We start from the raw sequence: 17,802 nt of genomic DNA on the forward strand, positions 1-17,802 counted from the left end.
TTATAAATTATATGCCTACAAACGAATTAGAAATTAGACAAGCCAGTACTCACAAATTACATCTGATTTCAAAGAGCTATGCACATGTGATTAATTTTCAGAACAATAGGGGACAGGCTTGGGATCAATATTAGTAAACACGTGCTCAGTGGAAAAATAGTGATTACAACCATATCCTCCCGGGAAGGTAAATTCTTGGAAATCGAGCTGGCCTGGGATGGGAATAAGCACAGACCAGCTAGTTAAACCCACAAGAGATTTGAGCAAGTCATTTTGTAGAAACAGGCAAAGGACAAGTAAAGTGAGCCGACAGAGGAGGAGGGGTAAAAGAAGGAACAGGCTAACGGCAGCAGTGGTGGCACTCGCAGTCCGACACCGCCGCTCCATCTACAGCCACTCAACGCAGCATTGTGACCAAACCGTTTGCTTGACGCCGATTCCAAGCACTTTGGTTTGGGAGGGCTGCCAGGCTGTTGGTGGTCAGGTTGCCTTCCACCTCACCGGGAGCGACAGAAATCGGTTGGTTGGCCGGCCGTGATAAAGTGCTGACAAGCTCAAGGCGAGGGTGGGTCCATAGTTTGATTTAAGATAGTGGATGAAGGTCTTTATGAAACAATATTGAGACACCATATTTCCTACCTATTGAAGGAGAGTCTATGGAGGATGAGATCCAATTACACTGTCTAATAAATGGTAAGGCAGAGGCACAATGAGTCTCTTGCAAAACAATTATCTTGGGGTTAAGCTTTTTAAGACAAATCAAGATTTTTTGCCTCTTAACAGGATGATTTAAACCATTGACATTCCATGTCACTATATTTAATGGAGAAGCAAAAATGGGTTGCGCCATTGGAGATGATATAAGGGGCAAAGTACCTCTTCAGGTATTTCTCTCTGAGACAGACACCTAGAAAAATAACAAAAAAAGAAGAGGGATAATTGGGTAGCAAGGCAGAAAGATGGCATAAAGAACTAACAATGAGTTCAGCCCCAAAAAAGTAAGTAAGAGAGGCTGCGAGATGAGACGAGATAGCACTTAAAGAGAGACCCTGCATATGTCAAGATTAAGTGAACTACTAAGTATTTAATGTATATGTCTCTTATATGTACCCTATTAAACAGAGAGAAAGCTACCTATAAGGGCAGCTTTAGAGTTATAGTAGTATAAAGACAGTATAAAGGACTATTACAGACTAGACTGCTTATTATAACAGTAGTGCAAGACCGTTATATAGTACCGTGCCTTATAGAGAAAGAAAACTGAAGCTATACCCCCATAATAGCCCTAAGATACAAATATGTACCTGAAGTGAAGGAAATACTCAATAATTTGAAGTTGTTCAACAATTGAGGTATAGCAACCCTTAACACGTCATAATACTGAAATACAACTTCCATGTGAGAAACTGTCGTGCGCCAAAAAATGGACATAGCATATAGGCAACGCTAACAAAGTCTTAACGAGCGTAGACAGTACAAGACATATTTGAAACTAGATTTAAAAAAACTCACACATTGTGAAAGTATTTGACACAAGAACCAAATATTTGCAATCTATTAAAAGGAAATATAACCCCTTATGCTAACAAGTTCAGCAATATGCATCAAAAATCAACTTGAGAGCCAGGAACACAGAAATTACTCAAAAAGCAGTAACCCAGTTAAACACACGTAGACCGAAGATAAGTGAATATTTATCTGAGGTTATACATATATTTGTAAAGTTCAAAAGAGAATGTTCATCACTAGGCAAAAACAACCAAATAGTGATGACAAATAAGATATGCAAGGCATTCAAGCAAGAAAGAAAAACAGTGCAAGGCAAATGCATGTTATAGGGGAACGTTATGTTACGGAAATCAGCGAAAAATCTCACAGATTTCTAAAATGTGACATAGGAAACCAAATTGGCTGCCTAGTGTACCATATCAGAGAGATAAATTTCAACTTATGTTTGCGGTCCAGCAAAATAATGTTCAGTGGATGTGCAAGAGTATTACAATTACAATTGAACCTGAGCAGTAAAGCTGGGTACAGACTTAAAGAATAAGTATACATTCATACTCACAGTAGGGCAAAAACTGATTAAACATACATCCTGTTTTGCTGGGACACTGAAGCAATCACAACGTTTGAGGATAGCGCATAAGCTATGAAAAAAATGTAGATTCAAAATGAATGGCTGCCATAAACCAGCAGGTCCACAAGAAGAGGCAGTCACATCACTAGAGAAACACCGGCAGAATGAAGAGACAAAAAAAACTCAGACGTGCTCCATCAACAGGCAGAAGTTATGAAGACATGCCCTGCATTTGCACTAGATCCAGGTATAGTTGCAGTTAATCCGGCGAGTCAAAAAAACTTAGTAGAGTTATGAAGGGTTACTTGCATGCGAGCTGGGTACTGCAACCCGTAACGAGCCCCAAGCGACTTAAGGCGGGCTCTGAGCCAAGAAGGCTTTCCTTTTTTGAGCAGTGGTCTTTGCTAGATCAGGTACTATCAAGAGCCTTTTCCCTTCAAACTTGAGATCCTTAAATCATGCGAGCTGCTGTAAGGATAGCGAGAGCTTGTGGAAACCGGAGAAGTTTGGCCACGATCGGCCTAGGATGTTGCATGCCGTGCTTATAGTGGGACGGCGACCTGTGGGCCCGTTCAAATTCTAACGGACAATTGGATTTAAGTTAGAGAGTTTTCGGGAGCCAGGTAGCTAGGAAATTGAGTTCTGGGAGTCCAATTATTCTAATGTTATTCTTCTTATTTCTGTTGGAGAGGTCCTCAATTTGTAACTCCATTTTCCGAAAACGTTGGTCAGATTGGTCATTCTGCTGTGCCATTAAAAGCGCATTTTTATCTACTCGTGTCTCCAAGGTTTCCACTCGAATGGTAAAAACCGTTAGCGTAGTAGAACGTGATTGTATTTCCTCTTTGAGATTGCAAGTAGCTTGAAAATGCTTTGCAGTCAAATCTTTGAGCGACTTTAATGTCCTCCATTATGATTTCCACAGTAGAGAGCGGAAGTTTTGATTGTAGCGCCTTTTCTGGCGTGAGCGGGTCCATTTTTGACCTCTTTGCGCCAGTCAGAGGTATACTTACAGAGTCTATTTTCGTTGGTTTTGACTGAGACATGTTGGATTAGCAATTCGGTACGGAAATCAATAAAGGAAGTCTGAAGATGCTAATTTTGAGAACAATATTCTAGCGGAGGCAGGGAGAGAAAAACTTCAAGCGTCCATCTTGTCAAGTGCTCGCACACGCTCCCCCTAAAACTGGTTCTTATGCATTGGAAAGATAATTCTAATCTCAATCCTGCTTTTTGGAGGCATTCAATTTTACAGATTCCTAAATTTGAAACCTCTGTTGCAAACAAAACAGGTGAGATGTTTTACTGCTAAAACTTGGTCTCATGTGGATAATTATCTGAAATCTTATAATTTTAGGTAACTTGTTTACATTTTTTTTTTTGCTCTCTCTTTTGTTTGACTTCTGTGTTACAGTTGATGTTATTGACGGATAAATTGTCTTTTTCTAAAACCAATAAAATTCTTGGACTTAAAAAAAAAAAAAGTAAACGTGCTCTGTGGAAAAATTGTGAATACAACCATATCCTCCCGGGAAGATAAATTCTTGGAATTCGAGCTGGCCTGGGTTGGGAATACGCACAGACCAGCTGAAGTTAAACCCACAAGACAACCTACTGTACCACATCACGCCAGCTGGGTCTTGTGGTTCTTAGCTAATCATTAGCTTGGTTTTCGTTCGCCCTGTGCCGAAACACAGGTGAAGCCCATGAATCCAACCTCCAAACACCCTATACATAGGCCAACACCAGTGCCAGTAACTTTGCCTTCGGTGCCCCTCCCCTCCGAATCCCGTCATTGCTGGTTTCACAAACACCGCGTGTCTTTAAAAAACACAATGATAAGCTGGAACGCTGAAAGGGCCCCAAGGACAAACATGCATACTCAGCCACCTCTTTCCTCAAGTATCATGAAGTGGTGGGAGCGATAAGCGATTACTTACTTACCCACCGGTAGACGCAGAGCACAAGTCACGTCTAGGCAGAGGGTAAACAAGACAAGCAAAAGGTAAAAGACGGATACAGCAGGATCCTCGGGATCCTCCCGGATTCAATTTAAAAACCTTTAAAAGTTATTTTTTTTCTTTGCCCAGTCGTTTCCGTATGGACAGCTGATGTATTTAAAGTTGAGGATTATTCTCCCGGGATCCTCCCATTTCCTTACCAATCTTGACCTCCTTAAAAGTTGCGATCCTCCGTGCGACGGTAACATTACGTCACAAGGGGGCGTAACTTAGCGGATCGGGCGTTCTGAAGCTTAAAATAAGGTTTAATGACTGAAGGAGTGCTTGCTTGTTTGTTTTCACGGCAATCACCAGCCATAACCCAGCGCTGCACAAATCTTTTAGAAAGTTAAAGAGGTGCAATAGACTGGAGTGGAAGTGAGCCTATCTAGTCCACTGTAAGCAAGGAAGCCAATTTGGTTAATCTCTATTTCCACTCCCCCCCCCCCCCCCCCGCAGCCGTCATTGTCATTCACTCAAAACAAAGCAAGCAAACCTATTAGCTGCTGCATCTGCCTTGTAGTTCTTTATTGTTGATCAGATCAATATGTAAAAAGCCTAAAGCTGTTTCAGTTGGATTGGCAGGTCTTACAATGTGGAAGATAAAATACATAATTGGGGTGACATGATACAGACGTTCAAATATTTGAAAGGTATTAATCCGCATTCAAACCTTTTCCGGAGATGGGAAGGTGGTAGAACTAGAGGACATGAATTGAGGTTGCAGGGGGACAGACTCAGGAGTAATGTCAGGAAGTATTTTTTCACGGAGAAGGTGGTGGATACGTGGAATGCCCTTCCGCAGGAAGTGGTGGAGATGAAAACGGTAATGGAATTCAAACATGCGTGGGATAAACACAAAAGAATCCTGTTTAGAAAGAATGGATCTATGGAATCTTACTACTAATACTACTACTTAGCATTTCTATAGCGCTACAAGGCGTACGCAGCGCTGCACAAACATAGAAGAAAGACAGTCCCTGCTCAAAGAGCTTACAATCTAATAGACAAAAAATAAATAAAGTAAGCAAATCAAATCTATTAATGTGAACGGGTAGGAAGAGAGGAGGGTAGGTGGAGGCGAGTGGTTACAAGTGGTTACGAGTCAAAAGCAATGTTAAAGAGGTGGGCTTTCAGTCTAGATTTAAAGGTGGCCAAGGATGGGGCAAGACGTAAGGGCTCAGGAAGTTTATTCCAGGCGTAGGGTGCAGCGAGACAGCGAGAATCTTAGCGGACATGGGTGGCAACACCGGCATTTGGAGAATAAAACCGGTGCAGGGTGGACTTCTACGGTCTGTGTCCTGAGAAAGGCAGGGACAAATCAAACTCGGATATACATATAAAGTATTACATACCATGTAAAATGAGTTATCTTGTTGGGCAGACAGGATGGACCGTTCAGGTCTTTATCTGCCGTCATTTACTATATGTTACTATGAATATCATTTTTTAAAAACTTCAAAATGTATTGTAAATGGTAGTTTGTAGTCATTTTTCTTCACTGTTCTGTGCAATATTGATGACCAGCAGAAGCGTAGCTAGGTGGGGCGCAGGGGGAGTGGTCGCTCCCCCAAACAGATGTTTTGGAAAAATGGCGCCTATGCGCCCTGTGCCATTTGTGTCTGCTCCTTCCCTCCCGATTTTTACTTTTTTCCATTCTCTTCTTCCTGGCTGTCCCATTCGCGCGGCGTGGTCCCTTTTTATCTCCCTGAAGCCTTCTCCCTCCTGCGCAGCACCGCACCGGCAATTCACACAGTCAGCCTTCTGCCAGCGTCGGGGCCTCAGGCGCATCCCACCTCTGCGGAAAACATGGGGGGGGGGCTGGAGAAGGGAGAAAGCTGCCCATTGGGGGGGGGGGCTGGAGAAGGGAGAAAGCTCCCCCCTTCACATACCCTTGAAAATTCCACCAGCCCAGCCCCCACAACTCCTCTTAGATCTCCCTGCCCCCCCCCCCCCCCATCCCCTAACAAGAGAGAATGCAAATCTACTTTGCTATTGTTGTTGACAAACGGAGATGGCTGCTGCAGGGGGACTGACTTCAACTTTATAGTCATACTGTCTCCTGTGGACCAGATAAGCTCATCCCATGTCCCTTCATTTAACCTCAAGGAGATAGTTTTGGCACAGTATAAGACATCACAAGAACAAAATATAAGAAAACCACTGGACTGCATTATGGGCTTATAGCCCATGTAGTTATGTTTAAACAAAAGAGATCTGCATGAAACAAAATATTTATTTTTATTTGGACTTATAAAACCACTTGCCCCTGACACATGTTCAAAACAATCCTTTTGTGTATCTAAAAGGTAATCTTCTACAAAACAGATGAACATGTGATTCCATGTGCCCCAATGAAAGGAGAGTTTAATTCTACTTCCATTTACTTTCAATATATTCCATCATCTTTATAACACCAGACTTCCCAAGAGAACCACCTTGATATGAATATGTATGTCAGGCTCATAGGTAACAAAGAGTATTTCCAGATGATATCCTTGAGTACAGCAGACCTCATTGGCTCAAATGATTTAAGGACAATGTTGAAGTCCTGTGGCACAGGAGGCTTCTGAAAATAGGATTTGACATAAAGAAGTTCTTTTATGAATCTAGAATGATAGGACGCTGGAAAGATGAGAGTCTATCAGCTGGATCATGATAAACCAAAAGAGTGCTGAGATGTAATCTGATGGAGGACGTTTTCAGGCTTATTTTCAAAAGAGAAGGGCGCCCATCTTTCGACACAAATCGCAAGATGGGCATCCTTCTCCCAGGGTCACCCAAATTGGCATAATTGAAAGCCGATTTTGGGCATCCTCAACTGCTTTCCGTCGCGGGGATGACCAAAGTTCACGGGGGCGTGTCGGAAGCTTAACACATGGGTGATAATGGAAAAAAGAAGGGAGTCCCTGACAAGCACTTGGCCGACTTTACTTGGTCCATTTTTTCTTGCGAGCAAGCCTCAAAAAGGTGCCCGAACTGACCAGATGACCACCGGAGGGAATCGGGGATGACCTCCCCGTACAACCCCAGTGGTCACCAACCCCCTCCCACCCTAAAAAAAATTAAAAACATGTTTTTGCCAGCCTCTATGCTGGCCTGAAATGTCATACCCAGCTCCCTGACAGCAGTATGCAGGTACCTGGAGCAGTTTTAGTGGGTGCAGTGCACTTCAGGCAGGCGGACCCAGGCCCACCCCCCCCCCCCCACCTGTTACACTTGTGGTGGTAAATGTGAGCCCTCCAAAACCCACCTGAAACCCACTGTACCCACATGTAGGTGCCCCCCTTCACCCATAAGGGCTGTGGTAGTGGTGTACAGTTGTGGGGAGTGAGGTTTGGGGGATTTGGGGGGCTCAGCACCCAAGGGAAGGGAGCTATGTACCTGGGAGCAATTAATTAAGTCCACTGCAGTGCCCCCTAGGGTGCCCAGTTGGTGTCCTGGCATATGAGGGGGACCAGTGCACTACAAATGCTGGACCCTCCCACAACCAAATAACTCGGATTTCGCCGGTTTTGAGATGGCTGGCCTCAGTTTCCATTATGGGCGAAAACCGAGGCCAGCCATCTCTAACTCCGGTGGTCTCAACATTTAGGTCGACCATCTCTAAGGTTAACCTAAATGTTGAGATTTGGCCGGCCCTGACCGTATTATCGAAACGAAAGATGGGCGCCCATCTTGTTCGATAATACGGTTGGCTCCGCCCATTCCCGGGACCGTCCCCGGAGATGGCCGCCCTTATAGATGGGCGCTCCCGTTCGATTATGCCCCTCTAGGGCTTCTTAAAAGCATTAGATAGACACATTTCATTTATGGAAAAACAAATTAGGGAAAAATAAAAATTACATCAGCATCCAATTGTTAACAGTGGAAATTAGGGAAAATAAAGTTCTATACTTGTTGTAAGAAAACTAATTCATAGCTTGCATAACAAAGAAGATTAGGGCATCAAGTAATCATGTAGGAGCACAGTTTCTCCATTTATACTAAACTAGCCGTTAAGCCCGTAAAAACGGGCGGGTATTGGAATGTTTTTTTCCCCAAGGCCCCCCTCCCATTGCAGCTGCAAAGCCCCTGCCATCCTCCTTCCCTGCCAGCTCCAAGGCCCCCTCTGTCCCTCCCTCCCAGCTCCAAGGCTCCAGTCCTCCCCCCTTCCCAGCTGCAAGGCCCCCTGCCCTCCCCCCCAGCTCCCAAGGCCCTCCCCCCAGCTCCCAAGGCCCCCTTCCCTCCCTCCCAGTTCAAAGGCCCCCTGCTCTCCCTCACAACTGTAAGGGGCCCCATTCCCTCACAACTGTAAGGGCCCCCCTGCCCTCCCTCCCAGCTCCAAGGATCCAGTCCTCCCCCCTTCCCAGCTGCAAGGCCCCCTGCCTGCCCGCCCTCCCTCCCTCCCAGTTCCAAGGCCCCAGGCCCTCCCCCCCAGCTCCCAAGGCCCCCTTCCCTCCCGCCCTCCCAGTTCCAAGGCCCCCTGCTCTCCCTCACAACTGTAACAGCCCCCCTGCCCTCCAGCTCCAAGGCTCCAGTCCTCCCCCCTTCCCAGCTGCAAGGCCCCCCGCCCTCCCTCCCAGTTCCAAGGCCCCAGGCCCCCCCAGCTCCCAAGGCCCCCCCAGCTCCCTCCCTCCCAGTTCCAAGGCCCCCTGCTCTCCCTCACAACTGTAAGGGCCCCCCTGCCCTCCCAGCTCCAAGGCTCCAGTCCTCCCCCCTTCCCAGCTGCGTCCCCCCCGCCCTCCCTCCCTCCCACCCAGTTCCAAGGCCCCAGGCCTCCCCAGCTCCCAAGGCCCCCTTCCCTCCCTCCCAGTTCCAAGGCCCCAGGCCCCCCCAGCTCCCCAGGCCCCCTTCCTTCCCTCCCTCCCTCCCTCCCAGCTCCAAGGCCCCCTCCTTCTGAGACGTCCCATGTCCCCTCCCCCCCCAAGGTAGCCGCTACCGCCCCCCCCCCCCACGCCGGAGTCGCCACCACCCCCCCCCTTCACCCGGCCCGGGCCCTCTCTTCGTTATTCAACTTACAGCAGCGCCGAAACAGCAGCAAGCAGTAGCTCCCGTTGGCCTTCCTTCACTGCCTGTGCCTCGCCCTCGTGTGACGTCACGTCGGCGAGGGCGGGGCACAGGCAGGGAAGGAAGGCCGACGGGAGCTGAAGCTGAGCTGCTTGCTGCTGTTTCGGCGCTGCTGTAAGTTCAATAACGAAGAGAGGGCCCGGGCCGGGTGAAGGGGGGGTGGTGGCGACTCCGGGGGTGGGGGGGCGGTAGCGGCTACCTTGGGGGGGGGGGAGCGGTAGCGACGTCAGCGGTTCCCTCCCTCCCCTTCAGCGCAGTTTCCCTCTCTGTCCCGCCCCCCTTCCCCCGTCATCACGTCTTGACGCGGGGGCGGGACAGAGAGGGAAGTCTCTACTGCGCATTTGCAGGTGAGTCGGTCACTTGCCATTTATAGGTTTGATAAAGGTCATAAAGAATTTCAGAAAGTGGGAGAAAATAGTTTAACATACCAGCTGTTTACAATTACCATCAAAAATTGTATATGAAATAGCCCTCTTGTTTCTGAAATAATATGGTGAAAGAGAAGGCAATTTATTAGGACAAAATAGGCAGTAGCCCAGAAAGGCACTGTCTTTGTTCTGGGGCAGTACAAAACATTTTCATTCAAGGTACACAAAATATATTAACTTCTTAATGTAAACATTCATCTAGATTCACTCTTCCTGAGGGGCAATTTGTCTGGAATCTTAGTTACCGGAGGTACAGTAACACAGATATATATATATATATATATATATATCTTTATCATAAGAGTGATGAACTAAACACATAAATCAGGAGATACATGTTTCCTAGCACTAATCACGTTAGCAAAACAAAAGGTTCAGCAGGACTGTGTTAAATCCTGTGTTGATGGCCCTCACTTGCAAACTACAGCTGATCCCTCAGGGATATTAGGGAGGAATAGAATGCAAACATTTGGGAATAATAAAACTGTATCACAAAGTTTAAAGTGTAAAACTATGTAGCATGTAGACATAACAGAAAAATACAGGCAGGAGCCTTACAGTAAATCTCACAGTTAATGTAAAAGTTATCCTTCTATGAAAATATAGTAATCAGACTCTAAAAAGTGAATGTCAAGTTTTGAATCCATTCTAAGAAAATCAGCTTAAAAAAAAAAAGAAAAATCCTAATGAGGCAGACAAAAGCTGCATCCTTGGCTGACCTTTACAAAGATTCACATAGATCAGGCAAGAAATATAGCACATATGCCTCTACAATCAAGATGGGGCAAAGATATCATCCAAGTAAAAGTAATCTTTTATGGAAAAGTATATCTTAAAGAAAAAGAGACCCTAATTCTGTACTGAGTGTGAAAAAATTACACATGTCAATTATAAGGATAATATAGGTTAAGGTGGGTTGAGGTGGTCGAGCCAATGATGAGGCGAGCGCATAAGACTCTGCTATAAGTTTACAGCAGTGTGGCTGAGGCTTACCGTCTTCTACTCTAGAAACTTTAAAGGGAATGTACAACTGTTTGAATGAAGCTGAGAGTGCTTGAAATTCAAAATAAGTTCTTTTGGATTTTTGATACATGTTATTGTGAGGCGCCAGCAGAAATTCTTTTTGCCACATACTGAGTTGTTGCAAATTAATAACATGGCATAGCCACTCCAGAAGTAGAAAAAAATGTACAACAGTACTGTTTAAATGCTCCATGGAGATTCTTTATTTCTGTAGGTAATAAAGAAGTTCTTTGGAGTATATTATAAATAATATTTCTTTATATTCCACTGGTCTGGCTATGTCAGTCTTAGGACACACATGTACATGTTTTATCATAGGGGAAAATCATACTGGAATGTGGACCAAATATTCCTAATATTTTAGACTAGTAAAACAGGCCCGTTTCTGACACAAATGAAACGGGCGCTAGCAAGGTTTTTCTCAGAGTGTGTATGTTTGAGAGAGTGTGTGTGAGAGTGACTGTGTGTGAGAGAGATAGGGAGAGAGAGAGTGAATATGCAAGTGTGTGTGTGTGACAGAGAGAGAGAGACTGCTGGGTGCGAGTGTGTCTCCTCTGTCCCCTGCCCCCCTCTAGCCACCCAGCGATTCTCCTCTCTCCCCTGCTCCCCCTCCAGCCACCCAGCGATTCTCCTCTGTCCCCTGCCCCCCTCTAGCCACCCAGCGATTCTCCTTTTTCCCCTGCCCCCCCTCCAGCCACCCATGAATGCTCCTCTCTCCCCTGCCCCCCCTCCAGCCACCCGGCGATTGTCCTATCTCCCCTTTCCCCCCATTCAGCCACCCTGCGATTCTCCTCTGTCCCCTGCCCCCTGTAGCCACCCAGCGATTCTCCTCTCTCCCCTGCCCCCCTCCAGCCACCCAGTGATTCTCCTTTTTCCCTTGCCCCCCCTCCAGCCACCCACCAATGCTCCTCTCTCCCCTGCCCCCCCCCTCCAGCCACCCAGCGATTGTCCTATCTCCCCTGGCCCCCTATCCAGCCACCCTGCGATTCTCCTCTCTCCCCTGCCCCCCTCCAGGCACCCAGCGATTGTCCTCTCTCCCCTGCCCCCCTCCAGCCACCCAGCGATTCTCCTCTCTCCCCTGCTCCGCCTCCAGCCACCCAGCAATTTTCTTCTCCCCCCTGCCCCCCCAGCCATCCAGCGATTCTCATCTCTCCCCTGCCCCCCTCCAGCCACCCAGCGATTCTCCTCTCCCCTGCACCCCCCTCCAGCCACCCAGCGATTTTCCTCTCTCCCCTGCCTCCCTCCAGCCACCCAACGATTCTCCTCTCTCCCCTGCCCCCCTCCAGTCACCCAGCGATTGTCCTATCTCCCCTTGCCCCCCATCCAGCCACCCTGCGATTCTCCTCTGTCCCCTGCCCCCTGTAGCCACCCAGCGATTCTCCTCTCTCCCCTGCCCCCCTCCAGCCACCCAGCGATTCTCCTTTTTCCCTTGCCCCCCTCCAGCCACCCACCAATGCTCCTCTCTCCCCTGCCCCCCCCTCCAGCCACCCAGCGATTGTCCTATCTCCCCTGGCCCCCTATCCAGCCACCCTGCGATTCTCCTCTCTCCCCTGCCCCCCCTCCAGGCACCCAGCGATTGTCCTCTCTCCCCTGCCCCCCCTCCAGCCACCCAGCAATTCTCCTCTCTCCCCTGCTCCGCCTCCAGCCACCCAGCGATTTTCTTCTCCCCCCTGCCCCCCCAGCCATCCAGCGATTCTCATCTCTCTCCTGCCCCCCTCCAGCCACCCAGCGATTCTCCTCTCCCCTGCACCCCCCTCCAGCCACCCAACGATTCTCCTCTCTCCCCTGCCCCCCTCCAGGCACCCAGCAATTGTCATCTCTCCCTTGCTCCCTCTCCAGCCCCCCCTTGATTCTCCTAGCTCCCCTGCCCCCCTCGATTCTCCTCGCTCCCCTGTTTACCTCCGTCGAAGCAGCTGCGTCTTTGAAAGCCCTGCCCGTCTGTAGCCTTCCCTTCGACTTTGTTCCCTCAGAGTCCTGCCTGCTGACGTCATTTCCTCTTTCCATGAGGGCAGGACTCTGAGGGAACGAACTCTAAGGGAAGGCTATAGACGTTGAGGTTGTGCCTCCTGCTTGCTGATGTCATTTCCTCTTTCCACGAGGGCAGGACTCTGAGGGAACGAACTCTAAGGGAAGGCTATAGACGTTGAGGTTGTGCCTCGTGCTGCTATCCTGTGGTTGGTCACTGCTGTTTGTGACGAACCCGGAAGTACGTGACGTCAATTCAGGAGATGGATACAGCGTTTGAGGCAGCACGAACCCTTCAAACTATCACTGCCACGGAGTCAGCTTCAGAACGTTGGAGGTGCTTTTTATTATATAGGATATCCTGAAAGTAAAACTGTAGAATTTTTAACAAGTTTATCAGGAAAACAAAATTGTTATCTAGAAATCATATACACAAAGGAAACAGTGACATAGAATTGTATCAGATAAATAGTAGATTTGGACAACTAGCCTTACAAGTGGAAATATTAAGGCAAACTGTTGAATTCTTCAGGAGGGCAGAGCAAACCCTGTCCCTGTCATTAATGAAATCTGTACAAAGTTCAGTAAATTGCTTCAGGCTAGAGAAAAAAGGTAATTTAATCCTTATCAGTACTGTTGAAATGCAAGTTTTACCAAAGGCTCACACAGAGAAGGAGATATCAACATATAGTACAGAAAAAAAACAGTTCATTTCAAAGAAACGTTTAGTGCTCTCAAACTGAAGTGACATTTCTTTAATTTAGCTGAAAACAAAGCTATTTACAAAGAAATGATGCTAAATAAACATGCAGCAAAGTACAGCTTACTGTCCCTCTATATTCATTTGTGTCAACCCATGCTTCAAAAAAGTTCTCTGTTATTCTTACTTATAAATCCTGAAACAATAACAATTCTTTAACAATTGACACAGTTGCAATTGCCTACAGCAAAAATGAAATATATCCCTAGTTACAGTGCTTTAGAGTTATGAAAGCAAACAAACATTTAAAGAGACAAGGATGTAAAGAAGCCTCCTGTAATCATGAGAAGGAGGAATTCTTGTTAGTAGCCCTGTGCCATTTTTTAATTATTTTTTTTAATAAAGGATTGTAGCTTTAGTAATCAGAAGATTCTGAGCACAAACCATTTGTAAAAAGGAGGCAGGCATAGTGAGTATCAAAGGAAAAATTCAAAGAATGTGAACTAAGATTTGAAAGAGAACTCAAATAAGATAAGAAAATCTTCCCTAACAGAATAGCAATTATATACTTACGAATCTTTGTGACAAAATAGGGGACAAAATGGGCTGGGATCCCTTCTCCTTCAGGACGTCTCCTGAGATAACCACCAACTATCCATACCTTGTGATAGTTAGGATGTACCAAAATTCAAAGTTTTTCAACAGCTAAAACAAAGGATATCATAAAAATAGACAGCAATAAAATTAAACAAAAATAAAGTGTAATCTTCCCTCTGGCCAACAGACGACAGAAAGCACGAAAAGCACCCCAGAAACATCAGGGTCAACAATTTTGTACTAAGCTGTGTGTTTGGTCATGCTATTCTTACAAAAAACTCAGGCTAAGTTAGAAGAAGAAAAGGAATCTTTATTTCTCACTAGCAACAGCACAAGAAATATTATTGGCTCTTGGCAGTAGTAGTTTTACAGAACAGAGTCTAACAATAGGAAGGAAAGTTTTATTCCTCACTGTCATACAAACTTACAAAGGTCATAGAACGAGAGAAAGAAGAAAAAGAAAGGAAGAAAGAAAGAATGAAAGATTCTTAGCTATAGAGAATTAGTTTCTATCGGGGGGGGGGGGGGGGAAGAGTACCCCCCCTGGAAATAGACTGATACAAGGATATGAAACTCTCTTGCCATCAGGACTATTTCAGAGTCTCTTTAGATGAGCATTTACTTATATACCCTTCCCATCACAGAAAGGACCACCTCATATATCACTCAATCAGCAATCCTGCGAGTACATAGGAGACCTGTGATAGGGCCTTAGTGTCCTTGCCACACCTCTGCTCAGTAACAAACAGTTGGGATGTCAGTTTGTGGTCAGCCAGAGATTTCTGTCTTGCCACTATCAGTGGGAACTCACAGAAACACACAGAAATAAGCAGACCCAAAAGAAAATGCCAGAAAATTTCAGAACAGCAGTCAGCTGTCCAGCCTTGAACATGTGTTTACTCTGATATCTTTCTAGACCAGCACTTCCCTATTTGCTGCCCAGCCAAAAATGTTTGTCTCTTGGCCACTAATTTAAAGCAGGAGATTTGGAGGTTTTAGCTGTCTTTTGGGTCTTGTTTCTCTATACAGATAAGAGGTATATATATCATTCTCTTTCTTCTGTTTCAGAAATGGAAGTCCATGAAAATTACTTTCGTAAGGACTGGGTGTTGATTCGAGGAGTCCCAATGATAAGTGCCTTCTCAGAAAACTGGGCGAGAATTGATGAGTTTCAAGCCTTGCCGGATGACATTGTCATAGCAACCTATCCCAAGTCTGGTGAGTTACTGCTCCAAAGAGAACCAAATGTCCCAAAGATTATGAGCCACTTCCCCAAACATAATCAACTGCCTTAATATTGATGAATCATTACCTTAACAGTAGCCAACTACGGCTAGTGAGATACTACCCAAATCAAAGGCATATGTTCCAAAGTTGGGACGTTATTGCCCCATTCATTAGTTTCTTCTGCAGTCCCTTCAAATACTGCTCATGCCTTAGCAAATAGATGGTCTTCCTATTTTTCCTGTTACGTAGTCTCAACTGATCATTTCACTATTAGATGTAGGCAACTGATAGGAAATCAGATTTGTGTCTACAACCTGGTTATGTTGAGATTGCTTCTTAGGAAGTATATCAACCAAAAAGCAAGCAATTTTCTCCCAAGTACAGAAATACTGCACTTTAGTTACACAGTTACAGAGGAAAAGGCTGCAGATGCTTTGCATTCACTTTTGATTTTATCAATGTGAAGGCTTGGCTATCCAGAATCCACCATTAACTTCAAACACTGCAATGCGGTCTTCTGGTAAGCTTCTTCATAAGCCGAAAAAACCTCTGAGTTATTTATTAGTTTTATTTTTTCTTTTTCTATTATCTGTATTCTGTAATCTGTAATATAGTGTTTCTTCATATACATTAAATTCCTAACATAAGGTACTTATCTTATGCTGACATGGAATATCGGGTTACGCTCTACAGCGAGCCCCTGTTTCGTTTGAGCTTGTTTAGGAACGTTACCCTTTTAAGTCTTCAAGTGCCCTGTAGAGACATATAACAGAATACTTTTATCAACCAGAGAAAAGTGAAAGTATATGGAACAGCTATTCTATCTTGTGTATTACTCATACCTTATGTTGTGCCCTGTCCGATTTTCGACGGAACTGTTGTTAACAAAATGGTGCTCCGTATTTAACCGGATGTCATCAAGTACAACCAATCAGATCACCTTTTAAATTTAAAGGGGCCAACCCAGTTATACAGTTATCCATATTGAACTGTTCCTAACAGAGAGAAATGGATATACTACTCATAAAAAAGCTTTCCACTCAGTTCTGATATTCAGACCATTGGGAGCTATGGTGTTTAATCAATTTATCCTATGCTGCTCCGTTTGGATGAGTTTACGATCCCTGTCTCCTCCACGTATAGAGGCTGGGATATGATCGATTATGAAGCATTTGTAATCCCAAAACATGTGTGTGTTTTCTATGCTATGAGCGACTAAAGGTGCTTGTAATTTTTTATACTTTATGTTATGTTTATGATCGCTCAGACGTTGTTTCAGTGTTCTGGTGGTCTTTCCCACATAAAGTTTACTACAGATGCACTGTAAAACATAGACCACGTATTTGCTATTGCAATTTGTACTATATCTTAGTTGGTATTTTTTGTTGTCCAAAGGATTAATAAAAAAAACTGATACCACTCATCAAAGGGCAAAATTTACAACTGCCACATTCCTTATGACCTAAATGTAATCTTTCATCTGAGGTAAAGATTTTACTTTGTAAAACATCATGTAAATTTTGACCCCGTGCATATGCAATTCTCAACTGATGCTTGTAGAATAGCAAATACGTGGTCTATGTTTTACAGTGCATCTGTAGTAAACTTTATGTGGGAAAGACCACCAGAACACTGAAACAACATCTGAGCGATCATAAATATAACATAAAGTATAAAAACTTACAAGCACCTTTAGTCGCTCATAGCATAGAAACCACACACGTTTTGGGATTACAAATACTTCATAATCGATCATATCCCAGCCTCTATACATGGAGGAGACAGGGATCGTAAACTCATCCAAACGGAGCAGTGTTGGATAAATTGATTAAACACCATAGCTCCCAATGGTCTGAATATCAGAATTGAGTGGAAAACTTTTTTATGAGTAGTATATCCATTTCTCTCTGTTAGGAATAGTTCAGTATGGATAACAGTATAACTGGGTTGGTCCCTTTAAATTTAAAAGGTGATCTGATTGGTTGTACTTGATGGCGTCCAGTTAAATACGGAGCGCCATTTTGTTAACCCTAGGGGGCACTGAAGTGGACTTGACAAATTGCTCCCAAGTGCATAGCTCCCTTACCATGTGTGCTGAGCCCCCCCCCCCCCAAACCCACTACCCACAACTGTACACCACTACCATAGCCCTTAGGGGTGAAGGGGGCACCTAGATGTGGGTACAGTGGGTTTTGAAGGGCTCACATTTACCACCACAAGTGTAACAGGTAGGGGGGGATGGGCCTGGGTCCAACTGCCTGAAGTGCACTGCACCCACTAAAACTGCTCCAGGGACCTGCATACTGCTGCGAAGGACCTGAGTATGACATTTGAGGCTGGCACAAAATATTTTTAAAGTTGTTTTTTTGAGGGTGGGAGGGGGTTAGTGACCATTGGGGGAGTAAGAGGAGGTCATCCCCATTTCCCTTCAGTGGTCATCTGGTCAGTTCGGGCACCTTTTTGAGGTTAATCGTAAGAAAAAAGGGACAAAGTAAAGTCGACCAAGTGCTCGTCAGGGACACCCTTCTTTTTTCCATTATGGTTCGAGGACGCCCAGGTGTTAGGCATGCCCAAGTCCCACCTTCGCTATGCTTCCGACATGCCCTCGGGAACTTTGGTCGTCCCTGCGACGGAAAGCAGTTGGGGACACCCAAAATCGGCTTTCGATTATGCCGATTTGGGTGACCCTGGGAGAAGGACGCCCATCTCCCGATTTGTGTTGAAAGATGGGCG

The 17,802-nt window shown here is 45.4% G+C and overlaps 2 protein-coding genes across 5 annotated transcripts in view; one reads left to right on the forward strand and one right to left on the reverse strand.

Moving 5' to 3' along the window:
- Positions 1–4,345, reverse strand: part of LOC115473741 (sulfotransferase 1 family member D1-like) — a 39,360-nt gene extending 35,015 nt beyond the window's left edge. The window contains exon 1 of one of the 3 annotated variants that reach the window (XM_030208815.1): positions 4,242–4,345. The gene's annotated coding sequence lies outside the window, so the exon portion shown is untranslated. Of the gene's footprint in view, positions 1–2,068; positions 2,898–4,024; positions 4,091–4,241 lie in introns of those variants that run through there. The other 2 variants (XM_030208816.1, XM_030208817.1) reach the window with 2 other exon arrangements.
- The window catches only part of LOC115473740 (sulfotransferase family cytosolic 1B member 1-like), a 73,860-nt gene that overhangs the window by 13,458 nt on the left and 42,600 nt on the right, over positions 1–17,802 (forward strand). For both annotated transcript variants that reach the window (XM_030208813.1, XM_030208811.1), the window contains exon 3: positions 14,911–15,060. In XM_030208813.1, coding sequence (XP_030064673.1) covers positions 14,913–15,060 — 148 coding nt within the window. In that variant the 5' untranslated portion in view covers positions 14,911–14,912. The remainder of the gene's footprint in view (positions 1–14,910; positions 15,061–17,802) is intronic.

The sequence above is a fragment of the Microcaecilia unicolor genome, chromosome 7 (genome assembly GCF_901765095.1).
Source record: "Microcaecilia unicolor chromosome 7, aMicUni1.1, whole genome shotgun sequence".
Lineage (NCBI taxonomy): Eukaryota > Metazoa > Chordata > Amphibia > Gymnophiona > Siphonopidae > Microcaecilia > Microcaecilia unicolor.